At 43.1% G+C, this 13881-nt stretch overlaps 1 protein-coding gene across 5 annotated transcripts in view; it reads left to right on the forward strand.

Moving 5' to 3' along the window:
- The first annotated feature begins 6232 nt into the window (after positions 1-6232).
- Positions 6233-13881, forward strand: part of LOC115165429 (copine-9) — a 69695-nt gene continuing 62046 nt past the window's right edge. For 4 of the 5 annotated variants that reach the window (XM_029718524.1, XM_029718526.1, XM_029718525.1 and 1 more), the window contains exons 1-2: positions 6233-6565; positions 8760-8800. In XM_029718524.1, the coding sequence (XP_029574384.1) occupies positions 6486-6565; positions 8760-8800 (121 nt within the window). In that variant the 5' untranslated portion in view covers positions 6233-6485. The remainder of the gene's footprint in view (positions 6566-8759; positions 8801-13881) is intronic. The other variant, XM_029718529.1, reaches the window with a different exon arrangement.

Raw genomic sequence — 13881 nt, forward strand, 5'->3', positions numbered from 1 at the left:
GTGCAGCCAACAGAACCCAGTGCAGCCAATAGAACCCAGTGCAGCCAATAGAACCCAGTGCAGCCAACAGAACCCAGTGCAGCCAATAGAACTCAGTGCAGCCAACAGAACCCAGTGCAGCCAATAGAACCCAGTGCAGCCAATAGAACCCAGTGCAGCCAACAGAACCCAGTGCAGCCAATAGAACCCAGTGCAGCCAATAGAACCCAGTGCAGCCAACAGAACCCAGTGCAGCCAACAGAACCCAGTGCAGCCAATAGAACCCAGTGCAGCCAATAGAACCCAGTGCAGCCAACAGAACCCAGTGCAGCCAATAGAACCCAGTGCAGCCAATAGAACCCAGTGCAGCCAACAGAACCCAGTGCAGCCAACAGAACCCAGTGCAGCCAATAGAACCCAGTGCAGCCAACAGAACCCAGTGCAGCCAATAGAACCCAGTGCAGCCAACAGAACCCAGTGCAGCCAAAAGAACCCAGTGCAGCCAACAGAACCCAGTGCAGCCAACAGAACCCAGTGCAGCCAATAGAACCTAGTACAGCCAACAGAACCCAGTGCAGCCAATAGAACTCAGTGCAGCCAACAGAACTCAGTGCAGCCAATAGAACTCAGTGCAGCCAACAGAACCCAGTGCAGCCAATAGAACTCAGTGCAGCCAATAGAACCCAGTGCAGCCAATAGAACCCAGTGCAGCCAATAGAACCCAGTGCAGCCAATAGAACTCAGTGCAGCCAATAGAACCCAGTGCAGCCAATAGAACCCAGTGCAGCCAATAGAACCCAGTGCAGCCAACAGAACCCAGTGCAGCCAATAGAACCTAGTGCAGCCAATAGAACCCAGTGCAGCCAATAGAACCCAGTGCAGCCAACAGAACCCAGTGCAGCCAATAGAACCTAGTACAGCCAACAGAACCCAGTGCAGCCAATAGAACCTAGTACAGCCAACAGAACCCAGTGCAGCCAATAGAACTCAGTGCAGCCAACAGAACTCAGTGCAGCCAATAGAACTCAGTGCAGCCAACAGAACCCAGTGCAGCCAATAGAACTCAGTGCAGCCAATAGAACCCAGTGCAGCCAATAGAACCCAGTGCAGCCAATAGAACCCAGTGCAGCCAACAGAACATAGTGCAGCCAATAGAACCCAGTGCAGCCAATAGAACCCAGTGCAGCCAACAGAACATAGTGCAGCCAACAGAACCCAGTGCAGCCAACAGAACCCAGTGCAGCCAATAGAACATAGTGCAGCCAATAGAACCCAGTGCAGCCAATAGAACATAGTGCAGCCAATAGAACCCAGTGCAGCCAATAGAACCCAGTGCAGCCAACAGAACATAGTGCAGCCAACAGAACCCAGTGCAGCCAACAGAACCCAGTGCAGCCAATAGAACATAGTGCAGCCAATAGAACATAGTGCAGCCAATAGAACCCAGTGCAGCCAATAGAACATAGTGCAGCCAATAGAACCCAGTGCAGCCAATAGAACATAGTGCAGCCAATAGAACTCAGTGCAGCCAACAGAACCCAGTGCAGCCAACAGAACATAGTGCAGCCAATAGAACATAGTGCAGCCAATAGAACTCAGTGCAGCCAACAGAACCCAGTGCAGCCAACAGAACCCAGTGCAGCCAACAGAACTCAGTGCAGCCAACAGAACATAGTGCAGCCAACAGAACATAGTGCAGCCAACAGAACCCAGTGCAGCCAATAGAACATAGTGCAGCCAATAGAACTCAGTGCAGCCAACAGAACCCAGTGCAGCCAACAGAACATAGTGCAGCCAATAGAACATAGTGCAGCCAATAGAACTCAGTGCAGCCAACAGAACCCAGTGCAGCCAACAGAACCCAGTGCAGCCAACAGAACTCAGTGCAGCCAACAGAACATAGTGCAGCCAACAGAACCCAGTGCAGCCAACAGAACTCAGTGCAGCCAACAGAACATAGTGCAGCCAACAGAACATAGTGCAGCCAACAGAACATAGTGCAGCCAACAGAACCCAGTGCAGCCAACAGAACTCAGTGCAGCCAACAGAACATAGTGCAGCCAACAGAACTCAGTGCAGCCAACAGAACTCAGTGCAGCCAACAGAACATAGTGCAGCCAACAGAACTCAGTGCAGCCAACAGAACTCAGTGCAGCCAACAGAACATAGTGCAGCCAACAGAACCCAGTGCAGCGAACAGAACATAGTGCAGCCAATAGAACCCAGTGCAGCCAACAGAACCCAGTGCAGCCAACAGAACCCAGTGCAGCCAACAGAACCCAGTGCAGCCAATAGAACCCAGTGCAGCCAACAGAACCCAGTGCATTTGTACATTGCTTCATTAATTCTGACTCACAAGCTCCACTCTCTATCTCAGTCCTGCTCATTATACACTTCATGCCTGATTGCACCTTACCTTGTGTGTGTGTGTGTGTGTGTGTGCGTGTGTGTGTGTGCGTGTGTGTGTGTGTGTGTGTGTGTGTGGGGGGGGGGGGGTGTGTGTGGGTGGGAGTGTGTGTGGGTGTGTGTGTGTGTGTGGGTGTGTGTGTGTGGGTGTGTGTGGGTGGGTGGGAGTGTGTGTGGGTGTGTGTGTGTGTGTGTGTACTTCAGTATCTACCCTGTGGAGATTGTAGTGGAGTGCCCTATTTTGAACATCCAAACTGGTCTAATCGGTACTAGACATTTAGCTGGGTTGAAGCCCTAAAACATCTGTGGGTTGGTGTTTGGGAACAGATATATGATATAACATGATGAATAGTGACTTTAACTGATGAGCGCTCCAGGCTATTCTCTGTGCTGACAACTGCCCATGTAGCCAGTATGATATCATTTGACTCCAGCAAGACTTCTGTTATGGATGCGGTTTCATTGCAAGAGTGCACAGGATGATGAGGACAATAAGGACCAGGGATAGTCTTTCTCCCTGCAGGGTTGATAGGGAATTAGGCCACTGTGGAACATTGTTTACCTCCTCTGTCAGGACTAAGAACTAGCTGGTGCACTGGCATCTCAAGGGTATAAGAACCCCACCAGCCCTTTGTTTGCAGGTGTACTGACAATAACTTTCAACGCCTGGGTTTTCTCTTCCCTTGCTAGCCCCTGGTCTGTGAGAGGAAAACTAAACAGGAATCCACCCGGAGGACAATTAAATGTCCCAGCAGATAGATGTAGCCAGTGAGGCCAAAGCAGAGTTTATCATTCTGTCACCCTGCAAGATATAGAGGCTCCCAAAAAAATGGAAAAGTGGAAAATGGGCAGGTAACTATGTCCTCTCCCTCTTTTACTACCCTACTCTCTCTCTCTCTCTCTCCTTCAGTTAATTTTTTTGGCGTGAAGAATTTCAATTTTTGCATGATCAGCTGCCAAATTGAGTGTGCCTCCAGAAATATGCACACAGCCAGCAGGTATAAATAACATCTATCCGTCTTCATTTGTTCACGTCAGCGACCGGAGCAAAGATACCATCACATTCACTGTCAATTAGAGCTGAAGTGGACTAAGGATGAGGGAGTGTATTATTATTCTATTCAATACAACAATATGTCCTCTTGTTTGTGTATGTCATTAAATGGGTCCGGGTGGTCCGAGGTTTATCTTCAGTCTCCTATTTTAGTAAGGTCTAATTGATTATGTCTGTCTGATTGCTTGTAGCAGTGAATCATCTCAACAACACTGCGCACTACATCTCTCTGTAATTGATTAAGTGAGAACTAAATTGTTTTCGTGTTCCTTGTTTGAACACTCTGCTACTTTCAAAAGAAATAACTCATACAGGGAAACGCATCCTCTCTAATGATGGATGTGATTTGTTTTTCCCCCTCCTGCAGCCAGCGATCTGGAAACCTTTACCTTCATCCTCAAACCTTCCCTTTATCTTTTTCTTTGAGGTGGCAGGTAGCCTAGTGTTTAGAGCGCTGGGCCAGTAACCAAAAGAGTTGCTGGATTGAATCCCCGAGCTGACACTGATAACAATCTGTCGTTCTGCCCCTGAACAAGGCAGTTAACCCACTGTTCCCCGGTAGGCAGTCATTGTAAATAAGAATTTCTTCTTAACTGACTTGCCTAGTTAAAAAAATAATCCTGAGACTTACCATTTATTTTCATCCTCAAACCTTCCCTTTACCTTCATCCTCAAAACCCATTTCAGCTGGGGCGGCAGGTATCCTAGTGGTTAGAGCATTGGACTAATAACCAAAAGGTTGCAAGATCAAATCCCTGAGCTAACAAGGTAAAAATCTGTTGTTCTACCACTGAACAAGGCAGTTAACCCACTGTTCCTAGGCTGTCATTGAAAATAATAATTTGTTCTTAACTAACTTGCCTAGTTAAATAAAGGTAAAAAATACTTCCTTTTACTTTCATCTTCAAACCTTCCCTTTACCTTCATCCTCAGACTTACCCTTTAACTTCACCCTCAAATCTTCCCTTTACCTTCATCCTCAGACTTACCCTTTATTTTCACCCTCAAATCTTCCCTTTACCTTCATCCTCAGACTTACCCTTTATTTTCACCCTCAAATCTTCCCTTTACCTTCATCCTCAGACTTACCCTTTATTTTCACCCTCAAATCTTCCCTTTAACTTCACCCTCAAATCTTCCCTTTAACTTCACCCTCAAATCTTCCCTTTAACTTCACCCTCAAATCTTCCCTTTAACTTCATCCTCAAATCTTCCCTTTACCTTCATCCTCAAACCTTCCCTTTGGGTTCCCTTGGGGCAAAGGATGTGGTAAGAACAGAACACACACAACTGGGCCGTCTCTCTGCCAGTCATCGTCTCTCAGTTCAAGTTCCATCCCCTCCCAGTGTCAGTTTACTTAGCATAATGCAACCCAAGTCAAGTAGGGTGGGTTTCCATTCTAACGTTTGTTGTCCCTGAGGCAATCTTACCCGATTATAAAAACAACCCACTGTCAAAAAAGTGGCTGGATTCAATTAAACCCGTCTTACTGAGACATGTTTATGTATTTGCTTATCAAGGATTTAGTGTGAGCAGAAAAAAAGGCAAACATGATTATAGTAAATTCCACTGTGATCCATAACTCTAACTACCTCTGAGACTAGGTTGCCTTAGCCCAAGAATGCACTCTTAAGGAGTGTAGGCAAGCCTTCCGTTAATCCTCAAGGTCCAATGACTTTATATCCCACTGGGCACAGACGTCAATTCAACGTCTATTCCACGTTGGTTCAACTAAAATTTGTTGAAATGACGTGGAAACAACATTGATTGAACCAGTGTGTGCACAGCGGGATGTTATTTTCAGAAGTAGACTGGCTCTGGGAGTCAAAACAGCCAAATACTCCATCTAAACGTGAATCGATTCTCAATTGTGATATGGTTCTAGAAACATACTTTCATATCACATCAAAATCATTTCACAAATGCAAAATAAACATTTACTATAGGCTGTTTTAACAGGTGTTTGGAGCATGCTAGATAGCTAATTAGCACAGGTAGTTGCCTCTGTCTTTCGTGTGTCTTCTGTCTGTCTTAGGTAAACACGCACTGTAACATGGAGATATGGCCGTGAGTGAACACTAACCCTAACCCTATACAAACAACCCACTGGGCACCGACATCTATTCAACGTCTATTTCACATTGGTTCAACCTAATTTCATTGAAATGATGTGGAAACAACATTGATTCAACCAGTGTGTGCCCAGTGGGGAAACGCACAGTCTGCATTACTGGGGCCACATTTACACAGGCAGCCCAATTCTGATAGTTTTTCTCTCACTAGTTGGTCTTTTGACAACCAGATCAGCTCTGTAAAGGATCTGATGTGAAAAGATCTGATGTGAATGGTCAAAAGACCAATTAGTGGGAAAAAGATCAGAACCGGGCTGCCTGTATAAACACAGACTAGGTGGCCCTGTTTTGGTGGAGGGAAATTATAAATAATTCAAGCTACTAAATAATAAGTTCTCAGATGAACAAATGTGTTTCATAATTAGACTTATTTTAGTTCTGTATCCAGGACAAAAATAACCAACATTTGACTATGCCTTTGTTGCTTAATTATACAGGATACAATGACGACTGTCTGTTCGTGTCAATCAATGCAATAATATTAAAATGTGTGAAACAATAAATATATCAAATAAACAAACGCATTCAAGGTTGAAATGTTATCAGCGAAAGAAACAAATAATACAATATTTGCCAAAGAAATACCTTCAGCAAAAGTGCATACCGTGATTCTAACACCACCTGTCGAAAGCACTGGAAGAATATAAATTGAAGGGAATCCATCGGTACCAAGAGGCACGCGCTTCAGTTCTCCTCTAACTACACGGTGGCATAAAGGATACATTTCTTTTCTCTCCAATGCAATGTATTTTAATCTACGACGCGCTTCTTTCCAAAACTCAATCAAGACAGATATGTCTCTACCGCTAACTTGTGGTCTGTTTTAAGTTTTTAATGGTCGATAATATTCTTGAGATATTTCACCAGAATAGCTTGACACGTGCAAATTTAAAGAGATCAACTTCAGAGTCGCGATGATGGCATCAATCGGGGAGTTCGATCCGCTGAACAACATCGTTCCTGCTACTAAAATAGAAGTTACCGTGTCATGCAGGTAAGGTCATGAATGTATGATGAAATGTAAAACTACAGGAAGACGACTTCTATAAAGTGAAAGGTCTTGTATTGAAATTATTTCACAACATGTAGATGAGATGTGTGCTAATATTTGATTATCATTATTTGATTGTCATTATTTAGAGCACATTTTCTGTGTTAACAAGTTACTTAAGTTTGCATACCAAGTTAGATATTTCTCTTAATTTAGTCAACATTCTAACATTTTTAGAATCTCAAGCATACAGTAGAAATATGATAAAACTATTGTTTCACCTCGTGCATACTTATTAACCTCTTTCCTGATACACCTTCGAAGGTGTGCCAAGATGTGACCGACTGTACATCAACCCTGTGTAGTCAACAGTGATAGAGGTGCCAGGCACCAAGACTGTAAAATGTTGTGGTGTGGCCGTTGATGAATCACCTCGAGCAGGTATAGCCTAAAACCATAACTACAGTAGAGCTTGGCTACTCTTCATGACCATTTCTGCCATTATGTCCTCCATAAATGTCCTGGCACTGTATATAATCTGAAATTGGTGGGTTATTTAACATGGCAATCGATTTAGAAATAAATTCATACAATTGCAGGTCCAATATGATCTATACAGGACAGTACAGTATGTTATCGCTCAGGAAACAAATGGACTGACTGTTTTTGGGAGACAAAATGTGAAAAATGTTCAGCTCTCTAGGTCTCAGCCATTCCAGTGTTTTCCACAGCAGTACGTGTTTGTTTTCGGACATGGCGAATCACACTGAGACAGAAATGTTGATGTTGCGTAACCTACGGTACTACTGTACAAAACCAACAGCACGTATGAAGGTTTCACAACATATCTGACATATGACAAACTAACTGGAGTTTACAAGGGGCCTCTAACACTTCAAGTCTATATTCTACATGAAAAAGAGATGTAGACTATTCACAGGTATCTATACTGTATTGTCCCTTCAGGCTGTTCAATGGTCCCTGAGGCCCCTGTCACTAACCTGTAGCAACTCATCCTACTGGCCAGGTTACATTCCTCATATCTGATATACACAGAGAACGTCATACTGCGGTTGTATTTCAAGTCTCACATTTGTTGATCAAAATTGAGAATGTGGATCTGGGATTGTGGTGGCTGTCAGTTTCTCTGTTGGAGAGCGAATTAAGAACATTTCCTCATATGCTGTGCGATTATACACTATTGGCTGAGTGGTCTTTGTGTTGTCTGTACTAAAAAAAATGGTCTCTGATGGTCAGAAATCCATGGTCACAACCCCAGCCACCGCTGGCACCAAACAATAATCCTCCCTGACCCTGAATAATGAATGGATCGGCTGCTGGTGCCTCCTAGGGGATTACTAAACCTTAATTTTGGATTTCTTCCATGCTTGGAAACAAGAGGATCGTTCTCTGTGAGACACATCTGCAACGTCTCCTCTTATCATATCTAATAGAACATTGCTAGGAGAATACACAATCAGGCACAGCATTGATTTAATTTGTCTGCCTCTCTACAACCCATTTCCTTTATGTGTTTTTTGCACCTGGCAAACTGCCAACCTAAAAGGAAGACCTTTGGAAAACATACCAGCTGTGGGGCAAATGTACCTCAGCTCACTGGTCCAGAGCTCAACAGAGACCCAGTGTCTTTGTCATTTCTTTCATGGGGAATAGTTGTTTCCCCTTTGATATAATATGAACCATGAATCCAATGGCAGTCACTCAAATACTGACAATATAGAAATGGTCACAGGAGACTGTCCTCATCGGCGGAGGAAAGAGTTGGTTACTGTGACTGATAATGTTACAAAACACCAAATGATGGAATTTCTCGTGGGAGAATGGTGTCGCATCCCTCCAATAGAGTTCCAGACACTTGGAGAATCTATGATGCCAAGGTGCATTGAAGCTGTTCTGGCAGCTCGTGGTGGCCCAATGTCCTATTAAGACGCTTTATGTTGGTTTTTCCATTATTTTGGCAGTTACCTGTATGTAATACATTTAGTTTTGATGAGAGAAAATAACAAGTGTTTAATGTCAAGGTCTTTTCCATGAGAAATGATGTACTAACAAGCGAACAAAGGCTTCATAGAAAAATGTTCAAGTGGGTGCTGCAGTGACATTGAATACATTTTATGAGAAAAAAAAGTCTGATTTTAAAATAGTTATTTCTTTCCCCTGTATGTTATTTCCATAGGGATCTTCTGCATGTGGACACGTTCTCCAAGTCTGATCCTGGTATGTCCTTCTCCTTCATCTTTTTGAGTGAATGTTGATAAAAATGTGGGGAATTCCATGCATGCATATGTCCCATCTTTCCAGAATATACTCAAGTAAATTGATTGGTTTTGTTCAGAGTTCTGTCATTTATTTTTTTTAATTCAGGGACTGGTTTTTATGAACATTCCATTAAGCACATTCTTTTATAAAGCCGTTTGTTTTATCCAGATACACAGAAATAGGGCTTGTACAGTTACTGTGTAACCAACAGTTATGGATGAAGACTGTCATGAAAATAAAACTTCCATCGTAACCATTTTAAAGAAACAGCTGATTGAAGACTGAGGAGCGGAGAACATTTGCGTCTTTTGCTATTCGAATGGTTACACACAAATTTGTCATTTCTGAGAAGGACAAATTTGAGATTTGAAATATGATGACATTGGAAAAATTATACAGATTACACATCACAGGTTCATAGTCAGTTTTAACATCTGTTTTACTCTGCATTTACTCCTATCTGTTGGTCTTCAAAGTCAGATAGGTTACCTTATCTGTTCCATACATCTCAGTTTTTCACTAGTTTCTGCTTGACTCAAAGATTTGGTCTCAGAAACACAACCACAGTGGCAGTGTTATCTGTTTGACTGAAGAGTTTTTGATCTGATCAAGAGCCATGTATTTAGAGAGTTGGGACCATAGCGATCCTATTGAATTACAATTGTTATGGTTAGGACATTGGTGTTTCTGCATTATGATGGATTTACATGACACCAGTGGCGATTCTAGACCATTTCAACTGGGGGGGCCAAGCTGGAGCCAGTTGTACTGTTAGAGGGGCCAGTTACATTAGACGTTATTGTTGTCATATCGTTTTCTTCACTGCATTGCAGGCATTAGTTATGTAAAAAATATTTCATACTCCACATTTAGGTGGGCCACAAGGGGGTCCAAAATTGTTGTCACAGGGGCACTGGCCCCCCTCAGAACCGCTAGTGCATGACACTACAACATTCTATGGCAGCCATGTTAGCTCCGCTAACATTACATGAGGGATATTTAAACAATGCTATGTAACTAAATGTCTAAAATTAGAACAATATTAAAAATTCTACACGTTGGCCCAACTCTATAATTACATGGCTGTGATCTAGTTCATGTTTAGACATTTGTTTTACTCCTGTTCATGGCCTCTCATTTCACTTTGTTTTGAGTGTCGGATTGCTCTTTGCGATGGGACTCGACTTATAAACTGTACAGGTCACTTTGGTACTCAGGAATGAAATAACCCTCTACTTGGCCTATATTTTGTTCCATTCTTCAAATGCTTGATACAATGCAGAAATGAGTCCTGCTCTAGTGTTGCTTGGTCAACGCTACTATATGTTGGTCAACAGTCTGTCAGGTTGGGGTCAGAACAGGGTGACAGCTTTGAGCTGACAGGACAGGGCTCAGGGGACTGGATGTCACCACAGCAATCCCACAGAAAGAGACACCATGGGGCTCTGATGAAGGTGCACATTAGCAACAGGAACAGCCCCGCCAAGGTACTCAGAGATTGGGGTATTTGATTATGAGTTTAGTAGTCCTTAATTGATTTAGGCCGCTGGTGCAGGTGCACTGCCTAATCTCCAAGTAGCTGAGAATGTGAAATGTGATTTGGATGTTTTTCCTCTTCTAGTTTGTGTTATCAACTAACCAATCACATAGATTACACTTGCTTTGTGTTTGTGTGCATGTGTGTTTGTGTGCATGTTTTGTGTAAATAGAAGAATATGCTCTGAACTCATAGTAATAGATGGCTCAGACATAATAACTTTGTTCTTGTACCAATTCTTTGCCGGGGCTCTCTTTGCTATGAGAAGTTAAATCGAGTGTTGCCTGCGTGTGTGTCCATGATTGAATTACCTTGTGCTTTGTCTATGTACCTGTGCAATTACCCACGTGTGTCTAAATGCTTTATGGTGTGTGTGTGTGTGTATGTGTGTGTGTGTGTGTGTGTGTGTGTGTGTGTGTGTGTGTGTGTGTGTGTGTGTGTGTGGTGTGTGTGTGTGTGTGTGTGTGTGTGTGTGTGTGTGTTTTATGCTATTAAAATGTTATGTTCATTAGGGCTGACCCCAATTATTCGACTGGTCGATTGTTTAGTCGATAGGCTGTTGATCGATCGGCTGTTGATCGATCAAGTTTTCTTTTTGTCGAGCAGTAGCATATCTACAGTGCATTCGGAAAGTATTCAGACCTCTTGACCTTTTGTTACGTTGCAGCCTTATTCTAAAATCCTCATCAATCTACACACAATACCCCATAATGACAAAGCAAAACCAAGTTTTGGGAAATTTTTGCAAATGTATTAAAAATTAAAAAACATAAAGATCTTATTTACTTAAGTATTCAGACCCTTTGCTATGAGACTCGAAATTGAGCTCAGGTGCATCTTGTTTCCATTGATCATCCTTGAAATGTTTCTACAACTTGATTGGAGTCACTTGTGGTAAATTCAATTGACTGGACATGATTTGGAAAGGCACACACCTGTCTATATAAGTCCCACAGTTGACAGTGCATGTCAGAGCAAAAGCCATGAGGTTGAAGGAATTGTCCGTAGAGCTCCGAGACAGGATTATGTTGAGGCACAGATCTGGGGAAGGGTACCTGACAGTTCTGAACTATGTTGACACCATTTACCAGAATGCAGCAGCCACTACTCTCTTGATGCCATCTACCATAGTTTTATTACAGGTGACAAATATTTTTATTTTATTTTTGTTGGTAATTTCTACCCCTTTTTTTCCCCAATTTCATGATATCCAATTGGTAGTTACAGTCTTGTCCTAACGCTGCAACTCCCGTACGGACATAGGAGAGGCAGAGGTCGAGATCCATGCATCCTCCAAAACACGACCCTGCCAAGCCGCACTGCTTCTTGACACACTGCTCACTTAACCCGGAAGCCAGCCACAGCAATGTGTCGGAAGAAACACCGTATAATTGGCGACCGAAGTCAGCGTGTGCCCAGCCACCACAAGGAGTCGCTAGAGTGCGACAGTACAAGGACATCCCGGCCCTGCCAAACCCTGCCCTAACCCGGACGATGCTGGGCCAGTTGTGCGCCGCCTCATGGGTCTCCCGGTCGCGGCCAGCTGTGACACAGCCTGGGATCGAACCTGGGTCTGTAGTGTATCCTCTAGCATTGCGATGCAGTGCTTTAGACTGCTGGGCCACTCGGGAGGCCTGTGCAGATGTTTTTCATCGGTAGGGACTGGGTGACTAGTCAGGGTCGAGGGTAAGATGAATGGAGCAAAGTACAGAGATCCTTGATGAAAACCTGCTCCAGAGCGCCCAGGACCTCGGACTTGGGCGACGGTTCACCTTCCAACAGAACAACAACCTTAAGCACACAGCCATGACAACACAGGAGTGGCTTTGGGACAAATCTCTGAATGTCATTGATTGGCCCAGCCAAATCCCAGACTTGAACCCAATTGAACATCTCTGGATAGACCTGATGAAAGCTGTGCAGCAATGCGCCCCATCCAACCTGACAGAGCTTAAGAGGATCTGCAGAGAAGAATGGGGGAAACTTCCCAAATACTAGTGTGCCAAGCTTGTAGCGTCATACCCAAGAAGAGTTTAGGTTGTAATCGCATTTAAAAACATTTTTTTATACATTTAATAAACTTGTTTTTGTTTTGTCATTAGCGGTAATGTGTGTAGATGAGGATTTAAAAAAAATCAATTTTAGAATGCTGTAACGTAGCAAAATGTGGAAAAAGTCAAGGGGTCTGAATACTTTCCGAAAGCACTGTAAATTGGCATTCCACACGAGAAAGGTTGCCAAATCCTCGCCTATTACCGGCAACTTCAGGAGAGTAATGGTAGAATCTGCTAAAGCCAGCAGGAGCGAGAGGACGGTCGGGTCAGGTTAAGGTTTTTCTCTTCTGGTTATCTTGATCTCTGGCTTCCTCTTGAGTCATTTGCGTCTTATTTCATCAAACAGTGTGCTTTAAGCATCAGACAAACTCAATACATATAGTTGATTTTATTATAACACCATAGGGTGTGTTTTAAAAAAACACACCTTATAGGGGAAAAAATACACATTTAAAAATGTTGACCAATCGATTGGTCGAAAGAAAAGACGACTTTCGGTTGACCAACTTTTTTTAAAATGTTTTTTGTTTTTTGTTGTCGGGGACAGCCCTATTGGTCATGAGTCTATTTTAGAAACCAAAAACTGTTTCAGTTATTCAGAGCACAGTACGTTATTGGCCATGGCTTTTTGTCTGTCATGGACCTTTTTTTTGTCATGGACTTTAGTCTGTCATGGACAGTGCTGTCAAAATGTTGTATGAATTCCACCAAGATGCTCGTGAATTTGTATGGAGGTTGATTAACTTAACTAGGGTTGGTGGAGAGGACGTTTCCCATTGACTCATAGTCACTCCTTATATCCGTATGATTCAGGCTATCCTAAATATATTCTAGGCATGTGTGACCTTTAACCCAAGCATGGACTACCCTTGAGGAGATGACAACTGCTCTCACAAATTCCTCTCACTGAAATCTATTCCGTATTGTGATTTGCTTCTTAGAGTTGGATCCTGAAAAGGAAAATTGGAGTTCCGAGCATAATCTCTTTGATTGGCATGCGATATACATAATGTGATGTATGAGACATGTCCTTTGTTTTAGAGCACTTCACTGTTCTGTATACTGCACTTCCTTGCAGTTTGGAGGTCCTGTGTGGCTCAGTAGGTAGAGCATGTTGCTTGCAACTCTAGAGTTGTGGGTTCGATTCCAATGGGGAACTAGTACAAAATAATGCACTCATTACTGTAAGTCGCTCTTGATAAGAGTGTCTGCTGAATGTAAAAGTTATATTGCTTTAATCTCTCTCCAAAATAGTTAAATGTGATGTCAGTCTCATTTTGCATAATAGTAAATTGGTCAGAATGAGAATTGCTTCCATAGCTGATCTGAATGACTCAAGTAGTTGAACTCCCACACCGATACAGAACCACCAGACTCCTGAATATGAAGTAGTAAGCGGTTAAGAGCATTGGGCCAATAACCGGAAGGCCAATAACCGGAAGGTTGTT

This window comes from Salmo trutta, chromosome 28, assembly GCF_901001165.1.
Source record: "Salmo trutta chromosome 28, fSalTru1.1, whole genome shotgun sequence".
In the NCBI taxonomy this organism is placed as follows: Eukaryota; Metazoa; Chordata; class Actinopteri; order Salmoniformes; family Salmonidae; genus Salmo; species Salmo trutta.